The 26,269-nt window shown below is 42.7% G+C and overlaps 1 protein-coding gene across 1 annotated transcript; it reads left to right on the forward strand.

The window, feature by feature from the left end:
• Window positions 1-25,356, forward strand: LOC123230510 (zinc finger protein 527-like). The gene is made up of 6 exons (XM_044656648.1): window positions 1-127; window positions 1,134-1,249; window positions 11,457-11,583; window positions 20,801-20,896; window positions 21,745-21,785; window positions 25,246-25,356. Exons 1-6 carry the CDS (start codon window positions 1-3, stop codon window positions 25,276-25,278), a joined length of 540 nt encoding a protein of 179 aa, XP_044512583.1. The 3' UTR covers window positions 25,279-25,356.
• The last annotated feature ends 913 nt before the right edge of the window (window positions 25,357-26,269 follow it).

The following is a 26,269-nucleotide window of genomic DNA, read 5'->3' on the forward strand; positions in this document are numbered from 1 at the left end:
ATGGGTAGGGCGGGACCTCGCACAAATCTTGGCCCCGCCTCTTCTGGCACCCCAAGGCATTCTGGGAATCCCTTGTGGGCAGTCTCAGCACCCTGTAGGATCCCAGTTATGCTTCTACCGTTTCTGGGTAAGTGGGGGGAGGGGGAGAAGAGAGAGGAGTTAGTGCGCAGGCGCAGCCCTAACTCCCCACCCTGTCAGCTAAGACTTTCTGCTCTGGAACTCCTGGGGGTGAAGAGATCTTCTCAGACCTCTTCCAGAATCCTCACCTTGTGTGTGTGTGTGCGCGTGCGCATGTGCAAAAGAGAGGCCCGGCCTGAGCCCTTGTATGTGTTTGTTGGGGGCGGGGCTGTCTCGGGGTCTCTCCCTCACTTTATTTTATTTTTGTTAACTCTTACCTTCCCTCTCAGAGTCAGTATCTTGTATTGGCTCCAAGGCAGAAGAGTGGGAAGGGCTAGGCCATGGGGGTGAAGTGTCTGAGGTCATATTGGAACCCAGGACCGCCCATCTCTGGTCTGGCTCTCAATCCACAGAGCCACCCAACTGTCCCCTTTTCCTCACTTTAAAAGACCACAGAAAAGACTAACTGGGAGTTGCCTGGCTCCGGGCTGGGCAGCTCTTTCTGGGTTATGAAGGCATGGCTGGGCTTTGCCCTCCCCCAGAGGAGAGAGGAGGAGTCCAGCTGGGGAGCCAGGAGGTAGCTGGGGGAAGGGCTGGTCTAGGCCCTTCTCCCAGGGGGACATCCAGGTGAGAAGCAGCCAAGGGGGAGGGGGCTTCGCTGTGCCCACATGCCATGGGAGGAGCCCAGACCTCTGGCACTGAAGAAATGCCTGCATAGTCTCTGGAACCCCCAACCCCCACTTGAGGTCCCTCTCCTCCTCCATCAACTCCACCCTCCCATTCTCCATCCCCCAGTCACCCCCTCCCCCAGCAGCCTCCCCAAATCCTCCCAGGGCAGTTTCTGGATGGAATGAAGCCAAAGATGGCTGCAGAGGGGGAGGGGAGGCTTCTGCCTGGCCAGTCCAAGGCCCTTTCCAAGCCTGAGACTCCCCCCTGTTGGGGAAAGAGTCCCCCCTGAGGCCAGGGAAGGGCCCAGGAGCTCCTCTGAGCCCTCCCCTTCTCTCCCTTCCCCACAGGCGCACAAAGTCTCCCCCCCTCGGAGCTCCACCCCCTGAAAGACCGCAGTGTGGCCCCAGCAGAGAGCACACAGCCAGCTGGAATGGCCCCCGGGACCCTGAGGCCCCCCTCCCAGGTGAGTGCAGCCCCTCCAAGCTGGAATCCAGCAGAGCTCAGCGCTGTGTCTCTGCCAGGCCTCCAGGGGGCGCCATCCCTGCTTGTCCTCAGGGGGAGCTCCAGGGTCCTCCCTGGCAGCCCCCCATCCTCCCTGTTCTGGGGTTTCCTGCCTCAGTAGCCCTGCCTGAAGGGGCGGCCCAGGTTGCAGCCAGACAGGCCCAGGTGCTGCCATTCCTTCCTCCCCCCTCAGTGGGGATGGCCGGGGGTCCCCCAGCTCCAGGGAGGGCCCAGGGACAGGCTCTGCTGCTGAGCTCCAGGCCTCTGGCTTTGGACAGGTCAGTCAGGCCTGCCAGGGAGGCTTCAGGAGGCGTTTGGGGGGAGCTCAGGGGAGGCCCAGACAGGAAAAGGAGCGTTTTTAGCAGAAGGAAAGGGCTGGTTATGGCGGGCAGGGCTGGAAGGGCTGCTGAGAAGGGCTCCAGCCAGGCTCCCTCCTCCAGGCCAGAGGACTCGGGGCTGCTTCCTGGCTCAGGCAGGGGGTCAGCCTTGGCCAGGCCTTTGTGCCTCATTAGACAGAGTAAAAAGAAGCAGGTGAGGGCCGGGGGCAGGGCAGGGGCTGCTTTGGACATCCAGCACCTTGTTCTGTCCTCACAGCAAAGGCAGCCTCCAGGGCAGTCACTGAGGTTCTCCCCCACATTCCCTGCTGACAGCCATTCCCCACTGGCTACAGGCGGGCCTCAGTGGTAGATGATGGGAAATGGGGGTGTGACAGACAGGATTGGCGTTTCCCAGCCCAAGGAGGAAAGAGCCTGGGAGGGGCTGGCATCAGGGTGGGCAGAGAGGGGCGGCAGGGAGGGGGCTGGGCTGGCTGAGGAGAGCTGCCCCAGGGAGGAGAGCAGGCCTGGGTGGGAGCTGGGGGGCGAGTGAGGCAGGGCCTGGCAGGAAGGTGGCATCCAAGAGCCCTTCTTGTTCTTGGAAAGCCAGTCAGGGACAGAGCGGCCATCTGACCTGGGGGACCCCTGGCTCTGCCCTGCCTGGGTGGTGCCTGCAGTTCATCCATATTTGTTCCCTCCATGGACAATATTGTGAGGATCAGAGACGTCTCTGGGCCAAGGTTCTGAGCTGAAGATCCAAACTTTAATTGTGGTCACTGGAAGCTGGAGGTGGCACCCAGCCAGCCTGGAGCAGAGATCCCCAGAGACGTGGGGCAGGTGTTTCCTGGGTGTCTGATGGGTCCTTAGCAAAGTCATTAACAGGCTGGAAGGCGCAGAGGATGGCAGGAATCGGGCTGTGGGGTTTGGTCACGAGGGTTGGAACCTTCCATCCCGAGTCCTGAGTTCAGCACAAGATCAAGAGAACAAAATGGACCGAATCCTGCAGAGCTCTCAGACTGCTGAGGTCACAGGAGCCTCTCTTGGCCACAGTCCTTGGGAGCCCAGAGTTGGCCTAAATGTTCACAGGCTCAGAGAGCACCTGGACGGGCCGAGCTTGTTTCCTGGATCTCCTCATGCCAGCGAGTCCCTCATCATTGCCTGGGAGCAGGCGGCGTCGCTATCAGATGTGGTTCGTGCCTGTGTTTGGGCACCACATTTAGTCTCATCCAGCAGCTTGAACTGCCCGGACTCAGGTTAGAGGATTCCTCTCGCCAATCAGAAAATGCCTTCCAGGCCGAGGTCTGAGTGTGACACCGTCTCAGAGAACACACAGCCTGGAGAGCACCAAGAGTCGCCTGTTGGAAACAGCGCTCTGGACCGAGATCCTTACGTGGATTCAAATCCAGTGTCACAGCCAGACGTTCCTATTCGTGCCAGACAACTTCCTCAGCATCATCTCTAGTGACAGGAATCCATATAACAGGAGCTTTTCGGTGCTTTCACTGACTTCAGGCAGCCCTGACAGGAGCTGGTGAGGGTGGACAGAAACCTGCCAGGACAGTGACAACATTCACAACACGAGGTTCCCAGAGAAGGAGGAACCTGCTGTGGCTCCCAGGTTGGAGGCATCACTTTACAGTGTAGGATCACAAAAGTCAGATAAACACACCCGATAATCAGCTTTATGTGAATGAATTGAACCCCAGCCAACTTTCTGCCAGGCACAGACAGTGTGGAGGATGTTGGGCTCCCTGGAAAGGGCAGCAGCTGCTGGGAGACACCAGCAGCCACTTAGGCTCAGTTTAGCAGCGATGCTGGTGCTGTTGGTGGCCTGGAGTGGGCTGCAGAGGTTCAGGGCTCAGCACCCACCTGCTTATGACCTCAGGTGGAGTGACGTGTATGCATCTGGGAGGTCAGCTGTGGAGAGCAAAGATGTCTTTTGGAAATGTCTAAAGTTTTTAGAGCAGCACCTTTTACCATGGGCAGGACAGTAAAAGAGACAACACGGGTTAAATCCTCTTTCTAGTGAAGAAATTACTCTCTTGGCATGCACAGTTTGGGGTTTCTTTTTTTCTTTTCTTTTTTTAAATTTAAACCTTACCTTCTGTCTTAGAATCAATACTGTGTATTCGTTCCAAGGTAGAAGAACTGTAGAGGTTGGGCAGTGGAGGTGAAGTGACTTGCCCAGGGTCACATAGCTAGGAAATGTCTGAGGCCAGACTTGAACTGAGGAACTCCCCTCTCTAGGCTGGGCTCTCCATCTACTCTGCCACCTAGCTGTCCCCTGAGGTTTCTTTATCTCTGTCTTTAAGGCAACAAAGTACAAAGAAGAATATCTCTTTTCGGAGTTGGAAAAAAATCTCAATTTAAAATGAGGAAATTTCAGAAGGTTCAGATTGTACAGATCATTCAAGGGAGACTTGTCAGCAAGAGAAAAGGAGGAGAAAATTCTAAAAGTATCAAACAAAAGAACAGAAAGGGGTTTTTATGAAGATCATCAAAAAAATAAAACCAGAACATTTCACCATCTACATTCTTTTGTCTTAAAGAAATAAAGATGAAATAGCAGGGCAGTTTAGGAGAGATTGATCAAAAGCTAACTATTCTCTCCCTGTGTGTTAGTACAGACTATCACTAAGGATTAGCAAACATTTACATATGTACATTTTTTAAAATGGAATGTCAGATGGTTTTGAGTAGAAGGTGTCTGAACCAAAGTAAGAGAAAACTCTTTAAGTTAAGGCAGACAAAACCTTCTCTCTTATATGTGAACTACTATTTACATATGTACCTGTGAAGGATAGAAATGTTTTATGTGTTGTCAATTATGACCTAACTGTGTGATGAAGTGTCCCATGCTTACTCCTTAAGAAATCTTCTAACAGCATGTGCTGTATGAATGGAATTCTAAGGTGTTTGGTTGCCGTGAGAATTCTGTGGGAATGTAAAATGTGCTCTTCAAACCTATGGTTCCAACACTGATTAGATAATCTCCTCCTCACAGCGTTGATGTCCTTGTGACAATCCATGAAGTCAGCAACGCCTCCGATGTGATGTATGATGTTACCACACGTGCTTGTCAACTTGACCTGGAACCATTGTGCAGTTGTGTTGACTTGTGTCACGATAAAACTGTGTGTCCATAAAACTTTGATGAATCTTTCTTCTTTCTTCATGTGGTTAAACAAAGTTAATCAAAGTCCATCATGATGTTATTTAAGACTTTATCAATTATTCATCGATGTCACTATCTAGATCTTGAATTGATTGAAGTTCAGACATTGTTTCTTATTCTGTAACTGATTCTTCTCTACTACAATAGTCCATGAATGTTTCTTCTGGGTGATTGTAATGGGATGTGAGATAATTATTTTTATGGTGATGTAATATTTGGCTGCTTCTTGACTCTTGTACTGATCGGGGCTCATACGTAAACTTGGAAAGCTATAATCTGATCTTTTGACTGAGGTTTTGCTATGGTATAGATTTTACTAAGCTATCCTAATTTCCTACCCATGTTCTCTCCCCCAACCCAGGGTCCCAAGGAGAGGTCAGGGGTAAGAGAGTGATCAGGATGAAGTCAGGGGGAAAAAACAGAACCCAGGCTTGGGTTTCCAGGGGCTTTTATACTCTCAGTTCAACTGCCAGTTGGCACCTGGCACATGGTGTTCATTCCATTCAGAAAAACTGACAGGATTGCCTAACCAAACAGGCAATGCTAAAACCTGCATTACAGCCTACAGTCTTATTATGATATTCTTACATATTCTGTTTCTCCTCTCAGCTTGTAAACAGAAGAAATTAGTGTACCGAGAGAGTAATCTAGAAAGCAAAGGTCATACATTAGCAATTGACAACATTAACTAACATCAGGCTTCTTTGCAATGTCCTCATTTGTCCTTAATGTCAAGAAACTCCATCTCATATCTCAGATGTCCCAGGTAGTTCTTTGAGGTTCCAAAACCATCTTTTCTCTGACAGAGGTAGGTGTCCTATTTAATAGATTTCCTTCTTTGGTTCCCTGTTGCTTGTAGAGATTCTTTAGGTCTTTTACTAAAATCTTTTACAAAGTAGATCTCAGAACAGATTAGTACAGCTTTTCAAATGTTATTAAACTTTTAGGAACTTGAGAGTGCACTTAAAGTGCAGAAACTTTAGATCTTTCCATGTTCCCATTAGAATCATTTCCATTGAATTTAACAGGATTATTAACCTGTTGCTTTCTCAATATTTTTCATTTCACTTCCTTTAGTAGGATGAGGTGCAATTGGGGTTCTAACCTTATAGATAAAAACAAAAGCAACAATTCTTTTTGGCTCAGTGATTTTTTTACCCCATTCCCCACACCCCCAGGTTGAGTGACCAAGCCCTGTTATCAGCACAGGGAGGGACAAATTGTTTTGAGATCAACAGGAAATTAACTTTAGCTAGTAAACCAGATGAGAGACAATCTTGAATTACTAAGTGCTGAATTAAGTTCCTTAATTCAACAGTCTGTAATATTAGAAATTTATTACCATCTTTTTAGAAGGAAGAGGAAGTTAAGCACTTAAGATTTTTCATAGTTAAGGAAACGTGTTTACAAGTTCATTTCCTTATTTAGAATACTGACATTAAAAAGGAGAAAGTTTAAATCTGTAAATTTAAGATGTAACATCTATCAATTAGTTTGGAATGCTTTTACAATTACAATGTGATTTCATTGGTTGAATGAAAAAATTAGGGATTTTATTTAACCATAAGAACTTATCACAATTTGCCAATATGTACAATGGTATCAGGTAACGTCTGACATCCATTGGATAAAGCCACATACTAAGACATGATGTTTAAATGGTACAGGGTTTTTTAAAGTGTGTAATCTTTTGGGTTATTGATTAGGAATTCAAATGATACTTTGGGTGGCTAACAGACTATTTGGAATCATGGAGGGGAAGGTACAAGGAATGTTGGATCTAACTAGGAAAGAAATAAGGCAAGTGCAATATAATAAGGGATCTTAATCAAAGTTCCAAGAACTTTGGAGAGGAGAGAATAAAAAGTCTAGAGAATCATTTTAAGCAAGTAGATATCAGAGTTGAGTAAAGGAGGTTTTTTAAAAGTTATATAGCCTGTTTCTATTAATTGAGTAAACAGAGTAGTTGAATGTAAAAGGTGAATGTTTTACTGCTAATAAAATCAAACAATTCTTTTGTTTTGAAGCAATGAAGAACATCGGTATTTTATCTTTGAAGTCAGTATCAAATTAGGTAGACCAAATTATATCCAACTAATCCCTGAGTTAAAATATTTGTACCAAAAAATTCAGAAGCTGAACCCTTACAAAAAGTCATTTGATAAGTATAATTTTATACTTAGTATTTACAAATCTATGATCATGACTTAACAAGACATTATTGAAACTTTTATAATAACAGTAATGCACACAGCATCTGTATTCTTATAAAACTTGGAAATTTATTAATTTTAGCACAATTAAGATTTAAGATATTACTTCAGAAGAACAAATACACATTCTAATTTTGAAACAAAAACCATTTAGAAATTGAGAAATTATACATTTCTGTCCTAGCCATCTGATTAGTTTCAATTTAATTTTATACATTTTCCTTGTTTCTAGTGACCAGCAGATTACTGTTGTTGTTATTTCTTATGTTTTGGCTAATCAGACTAAAAAGATACTAAGACTAATGAATAAGACAGATATACTAAACCATGTTGTTACCAAACACAAAGTAAATGAGAGGGGCAGCTGGGTAGCTCAGTGGATTGAGAGTCAGGCCTAGAGACAGGAGGTCCTAGGTTCAAATCCAGCCTCAGACACTTCCCAGCTGTGTGACCCTGGGCAAGTCACTTGACCCCCATTGCCCACCCTTACCACCCTTCTATCTATGAGCCAATACACAGAAGTTAAGGGTTTAAAAACAAATAAAGTAAACGAGAGTATTCTCTTCATTTTCTCTTTATTTTTTAAGCTATGTTGTAAGATAAATTAATAAAATGTTTAAGATTAGATATTTAGGAGGCTAAGGAGAATTCTAAGTGGAAGGGGAAGCAGGAAGTGTTGCTCTCTCTGGGATGGCCTCCTTGTTGGCTGGGGATAGTGCAAGGGAGAAAGAGGGGGTTTTGGGGTTCAATGTATTAAAAAATGGTCACCAGAGGATTGAAGTATTATCAATCCTCAATTAAGAATAATCTCAAGTCAAAATTGACTTTTATGGAAGTTTATTTACAATTAAGAAGAGAGGAAAATAAGGAAATAAGAATCTAACCCAGTAGGTAATTTATTATGATCCTCTAATTAATCCAGGTAGTTCTTAACCCTCAGCCGAGAGTTAGAGGGCCAGAGGCCCAGAGGTGATTGGAACAAACTTCATTCACAGAGTCTACTAAAAGAAATTTCTTAAAGAGAAGTTCAGGAAGATTCAGTCAGTCTTTAAACTTATCACGTGGAATTCAAAGAAGATATTCAAACCAGTCTCACCAGGGTCTCAACATTCCAACACTCCTCCATGAACTAGAAAAGGTCCGTCACCAGAGTTCTCTTCCACAGAACACCTCTCACTTACTCCACTCCCTCTTTTAAAGGGGTCACTTGTGTGTCACTTCCTGTGCCTCCCTCCTAATTTGCATGTACAGTCACAAAAGAACACTCACCAGTGGAATTCAAAGAAGATATTTAAAGCAATCTCACCAAGGTCTCAGCATTCCAGCCAGCACTCCTCCATAAACCAGGAAAACTAGAAGACCTTCACCAGCCACCCTCTTCACCAGAAGCTCCTCTCCAGCAGAAGACCTTCTCCCTTTAAAGGGGTCATTTTTGCATCACTTCTTGTGCCTCCTCCATAATTTGCATGTCTAATCACAATAGATGCTTTTCATAGTACCGCCTAGGGGGCAGTCAATTGATTCTGATTCTTCACCCACTTTAGCACATGTGGTTTACGGACCTCCCAGAATTAGAGGTGCTCTCACCTTTGGTGATTAAATCTAAAGATGGGCAGTGTAGACTTAATCTATCACAATAGATTGTGACTGGCCCAGTGGGAAACCTCAGGGGAAGTGGAGTTTGTATCCTAGTGTTCTGGTATCCTGAAGGAAGAAATCATCTGTCTGTGGGGATCCCAGTGAGGATCCCACTTTCATTCCTGATATTCCTTGTGCCCTGCTATAGTCTAAAACTTAGTGTAGGTAAGTTCATTCACTGACCCTGAGGCTTGCCCATAGGTTGGTAGAATAGAAATCCCTTTTCCCCTTCTTTCAAACTTTAGTTTATTGAATTAAACCTGTGTTTATAAATCCTTTTATCTCAGTATTACTCAGTTAATTTGTTTATTTCATAGACTCCCTGGTTAGGTGGATCTGTGAGGCAGTTGGGATCCAAAGAGTCACTTCCTCCAAATGCCAAACCCATTCTTGAATTGTATCTCTCCAACTTGTTAGGACCCAGTCTATTGCCCTGTCCTGTTTCCTTCTCACCCTTTCTCTGAACCCAGATAATATATGTTACCCACCAGTTTTCCCCATAAGAGCTATCACTACTAATGCTATTTCTTTTTCCTATTATTACTGTATCTAAGTTCTAGTGTCACTGGATTCTTAAAGAGTATAGAAGGGAATAAGGAAAGAGCGAAGGAGAGTAAGAGGGAAGTTCTCAGGGTGATCAGCCTTGAGGTAGCTGCCCAAGTGGAAAGTCAATCCCTGTGGTGGTTTAGATGTCTGGGAAGAGTCTAGACTGAGGAGAGCTAATTCTGGTGGCAGTGGCATTCCAGATAATAGAGGGCACGGCTTGGAGTGGAGAGGCAGGCAGGGTTCTGAGGTCCTGGCCTTTGGCCCCATTGTGTTACATCTGTGATCTCCAGACTTCAGAGGTAGGGCAGTAGGGGCTCTCAGGAACCACCCCGAGTAGACAAGTTATAAACAAGAAGCTGTCAGCTCTCCTTGGAACTGAGGTCTCGCTGCATTCTTCTCTTTCAGTCCAGATTTATTTGCTTTCCTTTGGGCCTGAATTCTTTCTGCCTCCTGGGTCTAAATGTTACTGAATGAGGACCCTTTGCTGTCCCTGCTAGTGGTGGTGGCTGCTTCATCCTTCCTCTCTGAACTCTTTGAATTTCCTTTAGCTATATCACGAGCAATTTTCCCCAGTCCTGGCTCCAGGGGTTGCTTCCTGCCTCATCTACTGTTGTGGGAGTGGAAGTTTTGTTGTCTGAGAGGGAATGCTGGTTCTGGCATAAAGAACTGTAGCTCAGACATTTTCCTCCCAAGATGCGATGTTGTCAGTTGAAGGATATTCCATATAGTGTCACTGTGAGGATGGACAAAGCCATTTCAGGGGGGTGGAATATCTCCTGGATGGGTGTAGAGGACACTGGAATAACCCTTGCAGAGTTTCAGGTTTCTAGATTGTATTGAGGATCTGGGGAATTGTGTCTTCCTATGCTTGGAAATACTCAGCCTTTCCTCAGACTTCTTCTGTTGGATGTCTCGGGCATTCCAGGATGAACACTAGGGAATGGGTAAGGAAGGGGTGAAATAGAAGAGTGTCCAATACCAAGTGTAAAATATTTAAAGTTAGGTGAAGAGATAAAGACAAACAACCTGTGCTAGAGAAGAGAACTACCAATTTTCTTTTCCTTTTAGGTCATTTACTCCTAGTCTAGTCCATTGATCCACCTTGCTATCTCGTACTATATTTTAATGATTACTGCTTTATAGTACAGTTTAAGATTTAGTACTGCTAGGCCACCATCATTCACATTTTTTTTATTAGTTCCCTTGATATAATTGATCTTTTGTTCTTCCAGATGAAATTTGTTGTAATTTTTTTAATTGTATAAAAACATTTTTTGGTATTTTGATAGATATGGCACTGAATAAGTAAATTAATTTAGGCAGGATTGTTATTTTTATTAGCTTGTCCTACCCATTTTTGTTTTTTTTAGATTTTGGAAAGTGTTAGCTGAGCGCATTAAATGACCGGTCAATTGATAAATTATTTTAAATGAAGAAATTGTGCCTCTTGAAAATTCCAATCATTACATGTCAATATTTTTCTTTTGAATTAGCTTAATTGCCAAAATATTATATTTTTAAAAGATGGAACACCCCTTCTTTTCCTCATCATAATTACTCTTTTTTCCATGTCACTAAATGTAAAATGACTGAATATATTCCAGTATTAAATGTCATTTATCATAAAACAAAGACAAAATGTTTTGGCTATGGCAATCATACCCAGTTGTTCCCCAAAGTCTCAATTTAACATGAGACTACACTTCTTCACTTAGCTAAAATCAGAGTCTGATACCATATAAGGTCTATGGAATGCTCTTTATGCTTTCATCTGTATAAAAGTATTTCAGATGTTTTAGGAAATTAAGTAGAGAACTCTTTTTTTCATTGTTTTCTCCTCATTGATTACTGGTAATATTTTCCCCTTAGAATACACAGTACCTGCTACCTTCTCAGAAACTGTCCAAAAAAATATTCTTACCAGATCAACTCTGATACTTGTGATGAGGAGGAATTTCAGATCATTTTCTGTCTCTCCACAGAATCTCATACTTCACTCAGAGAGCACTTCCCATCTCCCTGATTCCACAGGGAAAAGCATTTCAGAGTAAGATACCTCTCCAGGTTTTACTCTTCACAACATGATTCTCACTTCAGACACAAAGTGCCTTTGTCGATATTCTATTGGGCTCTGAATGACTGGTTTCCACTGGTGGCTCTGACACCCTTCAGGGTTCAGAGTTTGGGAAAATCCCTTTTGTGCTTCAGTTTCCTCCAGTCAGTTGATGAGGGTTGAACTAGATGAATTCTGAGCCCTAAATCTTGTGAGTTTTTTTGGTTTAGGGGTCAATAACATTGAAGGATGTGACCTTGGACTTCACCCAGGAAGAATGGTGCCTATTGGACCCTTCTCAGAAAGCACTGTACCTGGAGGTCCTGCTGGAGAATGTGCAGAATCTAGTCTCTGTGGGTAAGGACCATTTCCTGTGTTAATTCTGAATCTCCCTTTAAGAGAATGTCTTTATTCTAAGCCAGATGTACAGAATTTTGAGCCTTTGTCAATGATTAAAGTTATAAGGAAGAGAGAGTTATAGCAAGAGAGATGAAGATTTGCAGAGAATGTGAGGAGGAAAGATTCTGGAATGTTTGAAGGAGGGTTAAACTGGAACTCAGGAGCTGTTAGTCTCTCTCTATGGTTTGCTGACTGCATGTGAACCTGGGGAGTGGTTTCCCAAGTACCTGGTGGATTTTCTGTTCCTGTCCTTGCTGCTGTGACCTGTGTTTCCTGGAAATATCCAGTGATCCTAAAGCTAGTCTGAATCAACATTCATCTAACTGCACTATATCAGTAAGCAGAGGTCTGGTCCAGTTTTGATCTGGGACCTTCCCTTGGGTCCCCATCTAATCTACCACAGACCAATACCTCTAGTTACAATAGGGTAACTAGAATAAGGTGCTGGGGTTTAGCTAAGTGAGGAGAGGGAGATTAGAGTAGACTATCAAATCTCTGAAGACCCTTCTCGTGAAGGTTTAGTTCTTGGGGATATTTAGCTAGTAAAATAGTGACAGAAATTCCCTTCCACCTCGAAACCTCTCTTTGATAATAAATTACACCATCCACTGACTAGATCTACACAGACCCTGAGTGGTCTGTGTGCTGGACCTAGACCAGGCTCTGACCTAGTCAGAGGTTACTGCTGGCCCTTCAACCCACAGTGTGAAACCCTGATACTGGCCCAAAGTAATCCATTGATTTTCCATCTAATCCCATCTCCCAAATCCCCCTAATACAGTTTGGTAAGGCCAGAGAGTGTTGAACCATTTAAAATCAAGGTTTTGGATTCAAATTTACTGTGGGTCCATGTTCTCAATTGGGGCTTTCAGGAAGGTTTGAAGCCTGTTGGGAGTAGGTTTGGTGAAGCCAGTTGGGAGGGGCCACTAGCTCGGTATTTTAGCAGGCTGACAGTGCAGTTCTGAGGCTGTGCTGCTGGAGGATCTGTCTATCAAGTTAGGTGGCTAGTGGAATTTTGGCAGCAGTTTTTTTTCTCTGAGACACTTCTGAGGCTGCTTCATTGTTTCCTTTGCTCAATTTGGCCTATTTAACACCGAATATAGGAGTTGTGCGTGTATAAAGAAAGACACAAGCAGTTTTCATCAGCTGTTTTAGATTCAATTAAATGGAGAACACCTTGGTTTTTTTTTATGAACCCCACAGAGTTATCAAGAAATTTAAGCCTGCTATTAAAATTTTTGATCCTGATTTTACTGATTTTTCTTTATTAATGGAAGAATTGCCTACTAGAAGGGAAAGAGAGCAATTCATTGAGGTGACACACAAGAATCCTGCTTTAACCCTGTTACTTTCCAAGAACTTGAATTGAATTCAGTAGAAAACTACGGATTTTTGAGCCAAGCTAGGGAATCCATTTTGGAGGCTATAAAAGCCCATTCAAAAAGACCTGATGGGGGCAGCTGGGTAGCTCAGGATTGAGAGCCAGGCCTAGAGACGGGAGGTCCTAGGTTCAAATCCGGCCTCGGACACTTCCCAGCTGTGTGACCCTGGGCAAGTCACTTGACCCCCATTGCCCACCCTTACCAGTCTTCCACCTATAAGTCAATACGCAGAAGTTGAGGGTTTGGGGAAAAAAAAAAAAGACCTGATACCTCGTCTAAATTTGAGAAGATAAGACAGGAAGGAGACTGGAGAGTCACCTGTAACATTTTTAGGCAGGTTAATGGATGCAGTCAAAATTCAAATAGGACTTGATGTAGTATCTGAGGAAATTATTGCACATATCAGGAGACAATTTGTTAGGAATTCATGCAGTATGGTAAAAAAAAAAAAACAAAAAAAAACTATAAAACAAATTGTCCTGATTGGGAGAGCTTGGGTTTGGAAGATGTAAAAAGGAAAGCTTGATATATCTACCAGGAGGATAAAAATAAACATTGGAATGAAAAAGATGGGGTAATAGAAGATCTAAAAAAGCATTTGCAGGAAGTCTATAGGAAAATTAAGGACAGTGAAATTAAAGAAATTAAGGCAGCAGCTGCTTTGAGATCAGTGTAGCCTAAAACACAGTTTGTGCCTAGACAGTGAAAGTCAGAGGCTCCAAAATGTATTTTACGGAACCAATTGGGACATTTTGTTAGAGATTGTCAGTTTAGGGGGCAGTTCTCTAGAGCAGTGATGTGCAAACTACAGACCAGATGGGGCCCCCTGAAATGTTCTATCTGGCCACCCAACATTATTCCCAATCTGACGAATACAATGAGTAGGATGCAATACAATGAAACTTCTAAAGAGTTGCCTTAGAAACGACTGACAGATGAGCATTTCCTTTCCTTTGACCTCCTCTTTAAAAAGTTTGCCCATCACTGCTGTAGACAATTGAATAGGAATAATAAATTTAATAATGACTGGATACAAAATTCATTTGGATAGCAAAATAATAATGTGAATAGATATTCCTCATACCAAGGATAGGTTGCAATAATTCTTGCTGTCAGGGAATGCAGGCTCCAGACTTGACAACTATGCAGGGTTGGATAAAAATCAGGAGCCAGACCTAAGTTTAGTCAGATAGTTGGATCTGGTTGCCAGAGGGGGGATCAGAATAGAGGTGCATTATTAAGGTATACCCAGAGTTCTCCAGTGATGGGTAAATCAATTCAAAATGAGTTTATATGATTATAGATTTGGGCTGTGATGGGGCTATTGTAAATGAATCAGTGAACAATGCAATTAAAACAAAAGGAAATGTAATTAATGTTAGTGAATGTGGGGAACAAAAACATCTTGATGTAATAATGTCTGAGAATTCTGTGGACTGTGTAATAATGGATAATAACGGAGAATGTGAAATGGATACAGAAAATGTGATTGCATGTGTCAACAATGGAACTAATTCAGAGGCTGATGGGACCAGTGAGAGTAGTGTTAAATCTGAGGAATGTGATATAGATGTAAAATCCTGGCAGAGTCATTCAGTTCATGCAAATGTGGGTTTGGGTGGACAGGAGTTGACTGAGCTTTGCACTGATGTGACTGCGTTAGCTCCGGTTTTGGAAACATTCCAACCACCAAATAGCACAAAACTACATGTGTCTGTGACTATTGGAGATGAGATTTATGATCTTTTAGTTCAGTGATGGGCAACATTTTGACCTTGGTGTCAAAATTTGCCAATAAACAAGCATAACGTGGGTGGTATGTCATTTTGAGAAAAAAAACCATAATTTCGCGATATTTGTAGTTTAAATAACAGAAATGCATAATTATAATATATAACTGTATTTAATGAACCAAAATAGGTAAATTAATATAGGTAGAATTGTCATCTATAGTGCACAGAGTGTCTACATTACACTACAGCAAATGTTTCATCCTTAGCATGCAGCCCCATACTTCTCTGTATGCAGCTGCGTGTCATCAGAAATGGCTACCCGTGGGTAGCTCAGTGGATTGAGAGCCAGACCTAGAGATGGGAGGTCCTACGTTCAAATCTGGCCTTTGACACTTCCCAGTTGTGTGACCCTGGGCAAGTCACTTAACCTCCATTGCCTAGCCCTTCCCACTCTTCTGCCTTTGGAGCCAATACACAGTATTGACTCCAAGACGGAAGGTAAGGGTTTAAAAAAAAATGGCTGCACAGGTCAGTGCAGACATGTGTGTCATATCTTTGCCATCACTGTTTTAGTTAATATGGGTGCAAGCAAGTCTGTGTTACAAATTCCTCCTGAAAATTATAGAGCTATTGGTACAATGGAAGTTGTCGGATCTATAGAAAGACCACAAAGAGTAGCCAAATTGCAACCAAAGATGGTTTCTTTGGTACCATTGTCTGTAGAGCATGTATTTCTCTGTATGCCAGGTTGCCCAATGAATCTCTTAGGAAGAAATACTTTGTGTAAACTGAGGGAAACGATCTACTGTACTCCGACTAGAGAGATCTTATTGCATCTTTCAGAAGAATCTTTGAAAGTCTTTCCAATACTTTTCTTAGATTCATTGAGTACAGAGGGGGAATCAGGTTCGGTTTATCCAATACCTGATGGTATCCCTAAGGATCTCTAATCAAAATCTTCTACAGTTGTGGGGTTTTTTAAATCTGCTATTCCAGTCAGGATGAGGACCAAAGGATGACTAGTTCCTTATGTGCCTCAATATCCCCTGACCAAGGAAGCAATTGAGGGAATCAGACCAATAATGGAATCCATAATCGAACAAGATATCATAATTCCTTGCTTCTCAGAATTTAATACTCCTATTCTTCCTATTAAAAAGCCAAAGTTGGATGACAATGGCAGACCTGTGTATCGTTTTATTCAAAATTTGTGGGTTGTCAATGATTATGTTATCAAAATTCATCCTGTTGTACCAAGTCCAGCAGCTATAATTTCTTCCATTCCAAGCTAGATAAGATATTTCACTGTGGTAAACTTATGCTCAGCTTTCTTCTCTATTCCCATTCATGAGGATTCTCAAAAGATCTTTGCTTTTACTTGGGAGAAGACAGACAGTGTGTACGTGGACTCGTTTGCCTCAAGGGTTTTCACATACTTCCAGAGTCAATTTTCACAAATTTTAGAGATTTTAAGACTTTAAAACATTCAAGGAGAGAAAATTGGTGCATTTTGTGGATGATATTCTCCTTGTATTCCCTAAATGCCAAAGTGTGCCTTAGAGATAGCAGAGTTCTTTTGTTGGAATTGTATAAGCATGGGCATAAGATCTGCAAGGCAAAATTATTATTGGGTTTTGCCTAGAATGCAATATCTAGCTTTTGTGTTATCATAGTGTCTTGATCTCTGCCCAAGGTTCTCCTAGTGCCTGCTTTTCATTTAAAAAAAAAGGCGGGGGGGGGCTTTGAATTATGTTATGGGAAGGTAGGACTTTCCTTTCTTGCCCCCCAAATTGTGTCCCCTCTGTTTTAGATAGCTTCAGGTGAAAACTGTTATGATTAAAAATGATGAAGACTGATAAAATAAGAGAAATTAATATTTTAATAGCCATGGCTTTGTTGGTTTATATATATATATATATATGACCGCGCTTGACTATCTTTTAAATTTACCGCTGGAGCCCATCCTCTTTCTCTATACGCCAGCCAGCTAACCAGGAAACCCAAGAGGCTTTCTCTAGGCCCTCCTCTGAATTTAAACTGCCCTATGCGTGGGGACATTTGACGTCCCCACACCCAAAAAACGGAAACCAGAAACCCATTGAAATCACAGGAAATGTAGTCTCACAGTCCCCACATGTCTATAGGAAATTTGTAACATACTTTTAAATGGCATCTCCCCAATTCCAAACATATAAAACTTAAACTAGTGTTTCAGATTTATATTCCTGAAGCTAAATTCAGAAGTCATCTAGTCCAGCCTCTAGTTAGACCTGAATTTTGTGTGGGAAACCTCTGTTTTTACCCAGGAAGCTTTTCCTTGAAGATGGGCATTGAAGGGAACCCTCTACATGCCAAGGTAGCCCCTTTCCCCTTTGGCTGGTTCTGGGTTTTAGAAAGAAAGGCAAGGCCAAGAAGGTAGCATAGCAGAAGCAAAAGCTGGACCTGCCCTGAGAATGTCAAAGCAACCTTAAAATGTACTTTTCAATGACTAGAGTCACAGAACTAAATGAGTAAGAGTGAGGTGGCTCTACTGAGCAATACAACTTGAAAATTAGGCAGAAAGGGTCTATTTTGAGGGACAAAGGAGGGAACTAGATTTAAAACTGCACACAGAGGAAGGCAGACAATCCACCCCCCACCCCCCGAACTATTGCTTTAAGTTCTGAACCTGGGCACAAGCCAAATTTGAGACTCCAGGAACCTTCTTAAACCTACATTATTAGCTCCTCCTATGCCAACCCCTTTGAATACAAAGGCTTGGCACAAGGCTGTAGTGAGATTCCAAAGTCACTTGGCCAATTCAAGGCTGTAGTAAAGCTTGTAGCCCCAGGGCAAAGTAGCTCCCAGTTCTCTCAATCCTAGAAACCATGAGCAGTCTCTAGAAGTGAGTAAATCAGCAACGTTGAGAGGGCTTAGCCCACAAGCCATAGTCCCACCTTGGAAGAAATACAAGGTGTAGAAAACCATAACTACAGCTGAGGGGAGGAGCAAGGAAAAACTGAAGTTTAAGAGAATGCCCCCTGTACCCTGAGAACTGAGATAGAAGTCAAAGTGGGGGGAAAAATTCTGGGAAAATGAGCAAACAGCAAAAGAAACATCTACTCATAGAAAATGTCTATGGAGGCAAATGTCTATGGAGCCTATGAACAAGGCTCAGACTGAGGTGGGGATTGTGATACAAAAGCCTCCACATGCAAAACTTGATAATAATAGGAATTGTTCTTAGGTGCTGGAAGAGTTAAAAAAAAGAATTCAATAATCAAATGAGAAGTGGAAGGAAAATGGGGGAAAGAAATGAAAGTAATGCAAAAAGAAAATAGATGATGAAAAAGCACAATTGGTCAAGTGGCAAAAGAAGCAGAAAAATCCAGTGAAGAGTTCCAGGAAAAGTAATATGTACCAAATGGAAAAGGAGAATCAAATGGTCATGGAAGAAAATGATTCTTTAAAAATTAGATTTGAGCATATAAAAGCCAATGATTTCCTTTTTTTTGTAGTTTAATTAATTAATTAATCAATAGGGGTTTTTTTGGTCCATGATTACATGAATCATGTTCTTTTCCTCACCTCCTCCCATCCTCCTCTCGTAGCCAATGAATAATTCCACTGGATTTTACATGTCATTGATCAAGACCTATTTCCATATTATTAATATTTACACTAAGGTTATCATTTAGAGTCTACATCCCCAATTATATCCCCCATCATACCACGTGGTCAAGGAGTTGTTTTTCTTCTGTGTGTCTGCTCCCACAGTTCTTTCTCCGGATGTGAATAGCATTCTTTCTCATAAATCCCTCAGAACTGACCTGAATCATTTCATTGCTACTAATAGAGAAGTCTATTACATTCTATTGTACCAGAGGGTATCATTCTCTGTGTATAAGGTTCTCCTAGTTCTGTTCCTTTCACTCTGCATCAATTCCTGGAGGTCATTCAAGTTCACATGGAATTCCTCCAGTTCATTATTCCTTTGAGCACTTAGTATTCCATCACTCACAGATACTACAAGTTGTTCAGCCATTCCACAATTAAAGGGCATGCCCTCATTTTCCAATTTTTTGCCATCACAAAGTGCAACTACAAATATTTTTGTATAAGTCTTTTTCCTTATTATCTCTTTGAGGTATAAACCCAGCAGTGATATGGCTGGATCAAAGGGCAGGTAGCCTTTTGACGCCCTTTGGGCATTAAAAAATTGCCTTCCAGAATGGTTGAACCAATTCACAATTCCACCAGCAGTGCATTAATGTCCCAATTTTGCCATATCCCCTCCAAAATGTACTATTTTCCTTTGCTATCATATTAGCTAATCTGCTAGGTGTGAGGTGGTATCTCAGAGTTGTTTTGATTTGCACGTCTCTGATTATAAGAGATTTAGAACACTTTTTCATGTGCTCAACCTCAGCATTTGGGGAAGCCTTTCCTCAAAGCATCAGTGTTGGCTCCCTTCTCTGATTAATCCCCTCCATTGTCCAAGTAATAGTGGTATATAGAGAAGAGACCTGAAAGACATATCTAGTCAAGTCTGTCACTCCCCCTGTTATCTAAACCCCCTCAATTATACTATTATTACACAGCTTTTATTTACAAAGAGGTGGAAAGAGTGAAAGTGGGAAATGGAAATAAAGAAAATGATTCTTAACAAGCCTACCAGCCCTAAGAGCTTCTCAGGGGAAGTGAAGTCCAGATCAGCACCCCAACAGGAGGTGTCCTCGATTCTCCATCTCTCCATGGAGTCTTCAGCCAGAATTCCACCAGCACAGCCTCCTCTACAGCCTGAGACACTCACCCAACAAACTGAGACAGGATCCAGGCAAAGAGTCTCCTCCAAAGCCAAGGCAGGAATCAAGCCAGAACCAATCACTCCAAATGCAGGGAAAGAGTTGTCCAAGGCCAGTGCTAGTCTTTTCTCTTATGCTTCTTTTCCACATCATTTCTTGTCTCTCCCCCTTCTTCATAAAAACCAATTTTAGTCTTCCAGTTTGCTTAGTCCTAACCAGGGCCAGGCAGTCCCCTTTAGAGGTGAGAGTTTTTGACTTAACTCTCTTAGTTAAGTATTAAGTAGGAGTGCTTTGAGTTCTTGATTGATTGAGTTAAAGGTTGGATTTCATCAAAATAGACAAAGAGATAATTCTATCTTCACAGGTAGTAGAAACGGAAATAATATAAGGGATGGGAAAAGGGGCGAGTGATTAAAAGGGAATTGTGTGAACAGACAGTGAAAGGAGAAAGGGTAGAATTAAAAAAGAAAAACAAGGTGAAGAGAAATACAGAGATGGTTATCATAACTGCAGTTGTAAATGAGAACTCACCCATAAAATGGAAGTAGATAGCAGAGTGCATTAAAAATATGACTCCTGTGAGATATTTTTTATAAGAAATATATATGACATACTCAAATAGACATATAGAGAGTAAGATAAGTGAATTATTTCCATAACAACATGGGAATAAACTATTTTTTAAAATATAAGACTAAAGCTCAAAGCCCCTCATTTCGCTTAGTCTAGCAAGTTTATCCTCATTCATCCTTCATTTTACCCTAAAATCCCAGACCAAATGATAAGAATGGAAAGGAAGGGAATAAGCATTTCAAAATACCTGCTCTTTGTCCTCTGCTGGGTAAATGAGTTCATAATTATCATTAATTTCACAACATCCCTGTGAGTTTGATAGTCTTATTGCCCTCAATTCATAGTTGAGACAAACTGAGATGAAATAACTTGCCCAGGGGCCCCCATGTATCATCTCTTTGAGGCTGTATTACATTTGCTTTTCTGACCAAGTTCTGATTTCTTACCCCTTAACTACAAGCTGCCTTTAATTCCTAGATGACGGAGGTTGTACAGTGTGCCCATCCTTCTATTACAAGAGGTAAATAAAGATGGAATTTTCTGATTGCAAATGGTTTTAATGATCCCTTCCCTCTAGCAAATGTCCCAACAGCGAATGCAACAGAACCCATTCTGTAGTTCTTACTTATGTGCCCCCGTTCCTTGAAAAGGATCATATTTTTTAATTTTTCCCTCCTGATCCCTTCCTTCTTTCTTATGCCAGGGCTTCCAGTTCCTAGAGAAAATTTTATATCCTGTTTTCAGCAAGGGAAAGCACCATGGCTGCTAAAGCAGAAAGGTCCAAGGAGCCCCCATCTAGGTAAGAAAGTTGAAATCAGATATATAAGGACTGTTATTCCAAAAGACTTTCATCTATTGTGGTTAAGGGAGTGCTAGACTTAGGTACTGGCAGACCAATGCTGAATCATGCTGTTCATTTCCTGAGAAATGAATGATAGACTCAGTATAGAACATAAGACATAATTTATGGTAGATTATAAAATTAGTTGAATCTTTAGTATGTCTGCCCTTAATGGCATACAATCTTTGCATCTGTAGAGAAAAGAAAACTTAATTTCCACTTTGAAAATTACTGCATGAGAGTTAAAAAGTAAAGTTGTTTCTCTGCTTAGCATACAAAATTTACCCAGAATGACCACGTGATAGTGTGTCCAAAATGATGAAAAAAGAATATCTGGAAGGTTACATGAGATTCACAAAATTATAAGAATAATGGGTGAGTCATTTTTTAGGAAAGATAGAAAAAGGCAATGAAGTAAGATTGTGCAATACTGTGGACAAAGCATGTTCATGCACAGGGTTTGAGTTGTAATCTAGCTGCAAGGAAGTTGTTCAGGTCATTCTTTACTCGTGATATTAGGTGCAAAGAATGAAGAGAATCTTTGACCTGCCTGTGTCACAGGTCCATTGTTAGGTTTCACTGTAATTGTATGTGAAAGTCTTTCTAAAATCATCCATCTTGCAGATATGGCCAATTGGTCTATCCAAAGAGTAGTTCTGCTTGTTTCATTTTGAAAACTCCTTTTTGCCTGGGGAAATCGAATAAAAATCAATTTACTTTCTGCCATCAGAGGAACAAACTTATATTGATCTGTCTGTGTGTGTCCTCTTTCCTTCTGTGTTTATATCATTATTTGTTTTCTTCAGAGGCAGAGACTAATATTGAAGTGAAGGAGTTGTCTACAAAGGTGAGCCATTTTGCAGAAGCATCTGGCCCCCATGGATGCATGAATGAGAATCCTCATGACTTCATTTTGAGAGAAATCTGTGACCCTAATATGAAGTTGAATAAAAATCCAAAGAGTGACTGTGAATTTGATAAAACTGCAAAGAAATTCAGCCAAAATTCAGAAATAACTCAGGATATGAAATTGACCTCAGGAAATGACTCTTGTCAGGATAGCGAATATAGGAAATGCTTTCGTGAAGAAGTAGGAATTGTTCACTCACCTGAGAAACCTGAAATGCCAGTGTATCAAGGTAATGTAGGAGGGATGACCTTTGGCTGCCGTTCAGACCATAGACATCCCCCCAAAAAATGTGTTGAGATGGTTTCTGTAAGAGATAAAGGTCCTTTCAGTCAGAACTCTGAGGTTGCTGCACATCAGAGAATCCACACTGGAGAGAAATCTTATGAATGTAAACAATATGGAAAGGCTTTCACACAGAGGGACCATCTTGATGTACATCAGACCATCCATACTGGAGAGAAACCTTATAAATGTAAACAGTGTGGAAAGGCTTTCACATGGATGACCTCTCTTGCCGCACATCAGAGAATCCACACTGGAGAGAAACCTTATGAATGTAAACAGTGTGGAAAGGCTTTCACACAGAAGGCCTCTCTTGCTGCACATCAGAGAATCCACACTGGAGAGAAACCTTATGAATGTAAACAGTGTGGAAAGGCTTTCACAGTGAGTTCCTCTCTTGTTGCACATCAGAGCGTCCACACTGGAGAGAAACCTTATGAATGTAAACACTGTGGAAAGGCTTTCACATGGAGGGCCTCTTTTGCTGCACATCAGAGAATCCACACTGGAGAGAAACCTTATGAATGTAAACAGTGTGGAAAGGCTTTCACACTGAGGGCCTCTCTTTCTGCACATAAGAGAATCCACACGGGAGAGAAACCTTATGAATGTAAACACTGTGGGAAGACTTTCATAAGGAGAGACCATCTTGCTGCACATCAGAGCATCCATACTGGAGAGAAACCTTATGAATGTGAACAGTGTGGAAAGGCTTTCACACAGAGGGGCCATCTTGCTGCACATCAGAGCATTCACACGGGAGAGAAACCTTATGAATGTAAACACTGTCAAAAAGCTTTTATACAGAGGGGCCAACTTGCCAGACATCAGAGAGTCCACACTAGAGAGAAACCTTATGAATGTAAACAGTCTGGAAAGGCTTTCACACCGAGAGGCAATCTTGCTGCACATCAGAACATCCATGGTGAGCATCCACAGTGGAGAGAAAACTTATGAATGTAAACAGTGTGGAAAGGCTTTTACAAAGAAAAAGGCTTGCTAATCATCAGAGCAATCACCTTGGAAGGAAACCTTATGAATGTAAATAGTGTGGAAATGCTTTCACACTTACAGGCTTTCTTTCTGCACATCAGAGAATCTACACTGGAGAGAAACCTTATAAATGTAAACAGTGTGGAAAGGTTTTCACAAGGCAGAGCAAACTTGCTGTACCTCAGAGCATCCACAGTGAAGAGAAACTTTATGAATGTAAATACTGTGGAAAAGCTTTCATAAAGAGGGTTAATCTTGCTACACATCAGAGAATCCACACCGGAGAAAACCTTTTGAATGTAAACGCTATTGAAAGGCTTTTACAGAGAGGGAATCTCTTACTAGGCATCAGAGAGTATCCACACTGGAGAGAAATCTTATGAATGCAAACAGTATAAAAAGGCTTTCACAATGAGGAGCAGCCTTGCCAGACATCAGACAATCCACTCTGGAGAGTGTAACTATAAAGAGAGCCTGTAACCAGTGTTTGATAGAGAGGAGATAGAGAAAGTCTATCTAGTAGATCTCTCTTCCAGCTCTCCCCTGGGACCGAATATACACTGGGAGACTTTAAGGTGGTGTGACCCCAAAACTGGGTGATCTGGATGGTTGTGCCCCCCCACAGGAGTTGGGGGCAAGGCTTCCCTATAAGACGAGATATGTGGTGCCCCAATCCAATTCTGAATGAGAAAGGGGTTCACACAAACCTCCCCCCATCAATTTCACAGCGGGTGATCTGGCTTCAAGATGGAGGCAGCCAGACCAAGCTGTGGTTCTCCTCCCTCTTGTTGTCTCTCAGGCACTCTGGAATGCTATCTGACTGATGAATGGCTTTTATTATTCGCAATTTGGGAAAGGGGTAAAGGGCAGAGGTATTTGGGGGTGCCCTCTTCGCTATTCCTATGGGGTCCATCATTTAGGTAGGAAACCCAATGGATCCAACTTCTAAGCTTCTCCCCCCCCCCCCCCAGCTCCTTCTCCTTTTATTTCTATTTCTGTTTCTCTGTTTCTATCCTTTTTTATAATTGTAAGTTAGACCAGAAAGGGTCTCTCAGCAAGGTTGCATAATGGGTGGAGTCTAAGAAATTGCTCCCAAAATGGAGTCCAAAAACTTAGCTGACTCTACAATTGAAGTCTTGATGGGTGAGATGCAATGGAATGGCTTTGATCCGGAAATCAGGGCTCCAATTTCCAAAGAAAGATACTCAGGAAGCCTCAGGACTGGATCCGAGCTGGGATGTCCTCCTCCTCTCTCCTCCCAGTCCTCTGCCTGAAGACCTCCCCTCTCTCCTCCTCTCTAGAGAAATTCCCCAAATTCTCTCTGGTCTAGACTGTCAATAACTGTCACCAACTACCTTCTTTTGGCTCCTTTTGTCCCATCCCCCTTGCACAAATCCCATCCTTATAAGAGAAACCTTATGAATGTAAACAGTGTGTAAAGGCTTTCACACTGAGGGACTCTCTTTTTGCACATCAAAGAATCCACACTGGAGAGAAACCTTATGAATATAAACAATGTGGAAAGGCTTTGCAGAGAGGGGATCTGTTGGTAGGCATCAGAATATCCATGGTGGAGAGAAACCCTTATTGTATGGAATAAAAACATGCTTTATTCTCCAGCATGCGTTAATTAGTATTAGTAATCTTTTATTGGCAACTTCCTATAGAAAATTAGTGAAAGTTTGGTGCCCTTCAGAAGGGAGATACTAATTTCTCTTTATGAAAGTAGAGAAATCCCCCTCCCCAGCCACTTTTTATATATACATCAATATACACCTTCAGTTCACTCTTTTCTAATGTGACCAAAACCTTCCCTTTTTAAAAGTTATTGTTGATGAAGTAGTTAGATTCTGATTGTGTGAAGGAAATCTTGGAGTGGATTGGGTCATGAGATAGAATGACAGCAGGAAAAAGGCGGCAATAGAGTCAAATTAGGAGACAGTGGTCAAGGCAGATGTCTCGTTCACTGCACCCTAGAGTGCCTCTCAGGAAGGCCAAGGTAAAATAGAAAGCCATAGTTAGCTCTTGAGACCTGATATGTGAGGATTAGTAGGATGAGAAAAAAATTTGATAAACTGAGGCAAGAGCATATTTCACTCACTTTGGGTTTTGTTGCTTGTAGGACTTTCCTGTGAGCATGACTAGGGGTCCCTAATGGCGAAGACAGAATAGCAAGCTAAATGGAGCAACCAAGTGAAATAGGCAAGGTGTGCAGACTGGAACCAAAGAGGGAATAAACACGGTAGGATACACAACCAAATCCCACAAGGAAAAGGAATCAATGGATACACTAAATAAAACACGGGATTTGTGGAATTGGTAATGAAAGAGTAATATAGTTAGCTGGGTAACTGACAGTTGGCAGTTTAACTGCTACTCCAAACTAACCAGGTATAACAAAATAAACTTCTACTCTAGTTCCTGGAGGATAGGGGTAGGGGACTATCCATGCCCTGAAAACCCCTCCCCCAGCCCAGGAAATTGTGCCCCCGATGTCCCTCCCTGCCCCTTCACTCACCTCTGGAAGACAAAGTCCTCGGAGGCTGGGACAGGCTCTGATAAGGCACAGAGAAAGGCCTCTTCCTTATAAGGGAGGCCAGCATGGAGATAGGCCCAGGGGATATGTTTCTGGCTGCATGAGAGGTAAGTTGGGGGCTCAGCCTGCAGAGGGAACAGGACCCCATCCTAGGGCTGGGCGGGGCAACAGGAGTGAGGAATGACTGGAAGCACCAGGAGGGATATGGGGGGAAAGCTCTAGGAAGAAGCTGAGTCCAGAGGCAGCCAGATGACCCCGTGGTTAGATCCTGGCCTAGAGAGCAGAGGTTCTGGGTTCAAATGTATCCTGGGACACTTTGGAACCCTTCTGGGTCTTCTTTAGCCCAGACTCAGCCCTGACTGTGACACAGAAGGGGAGGCTTAAACAAGAAGGAAAACATGGTGGGGGAGAGCTGGGAGAAGAGGGACAGGGAGGAGGAGGGGAGGGGAGGAAGCCCCTGCCAGTGAGGCCTGGCCTAGAATGCGTAGTCTGAAGGCCTAAGAGGAGGCCCGAGGGGGGAAGATCTTCCTTCTGGGTGTTGGGGGGGGGGGGCAGGAGCCAGGCTTCTGGGTGTGCCTGCAGGAAAGAGCTCCATCTGGGCTCCTAGGGG

Source organism: Gracilinanus agilis, chromosome 1 (assembly GCF_016433145.1).
Source record: "Gracilinanus agilis isolate LMUSP501 chromosome 1, AgileGrace, whole genome shotgun sequence".
Taxonomy (NCBI): domain Eukaryota; kingdom Metazoa; phylum Chordata; class Mammalia; order Didelphimorphia; family Didelphidae; genus Gracilinanus; species Gracilinanus agilis.

What these genes read in the sequence shown, in the direction of transcription:
- LOC123230510 (XM_044656648.1), top strand. Translation starts at nt 1, where the DNA reads ATGGGTAGGGCGGGACCTCGCACAAATCTTGGCCCCGCCTCTTCTGGC. An exon ending in CCCTGAGGCCCCCCTCCCAG is followed by an intron (nt 1,250 to 11,456) that starts GTGAGTGCAGCC and finishes TTTTTGGTTTAG; the next exon opens with GGGTCAATAACATTGAAGGA. An exon ending in TGAAGGAGTTGTCTACAAAG is followed by an intron (nt 21,786 to 25,245) that starts GTGAGCCATTTT and finishes TGTTGCTTGTAG; the next exon opens with GACTTTCCTGTGAGCATGAC.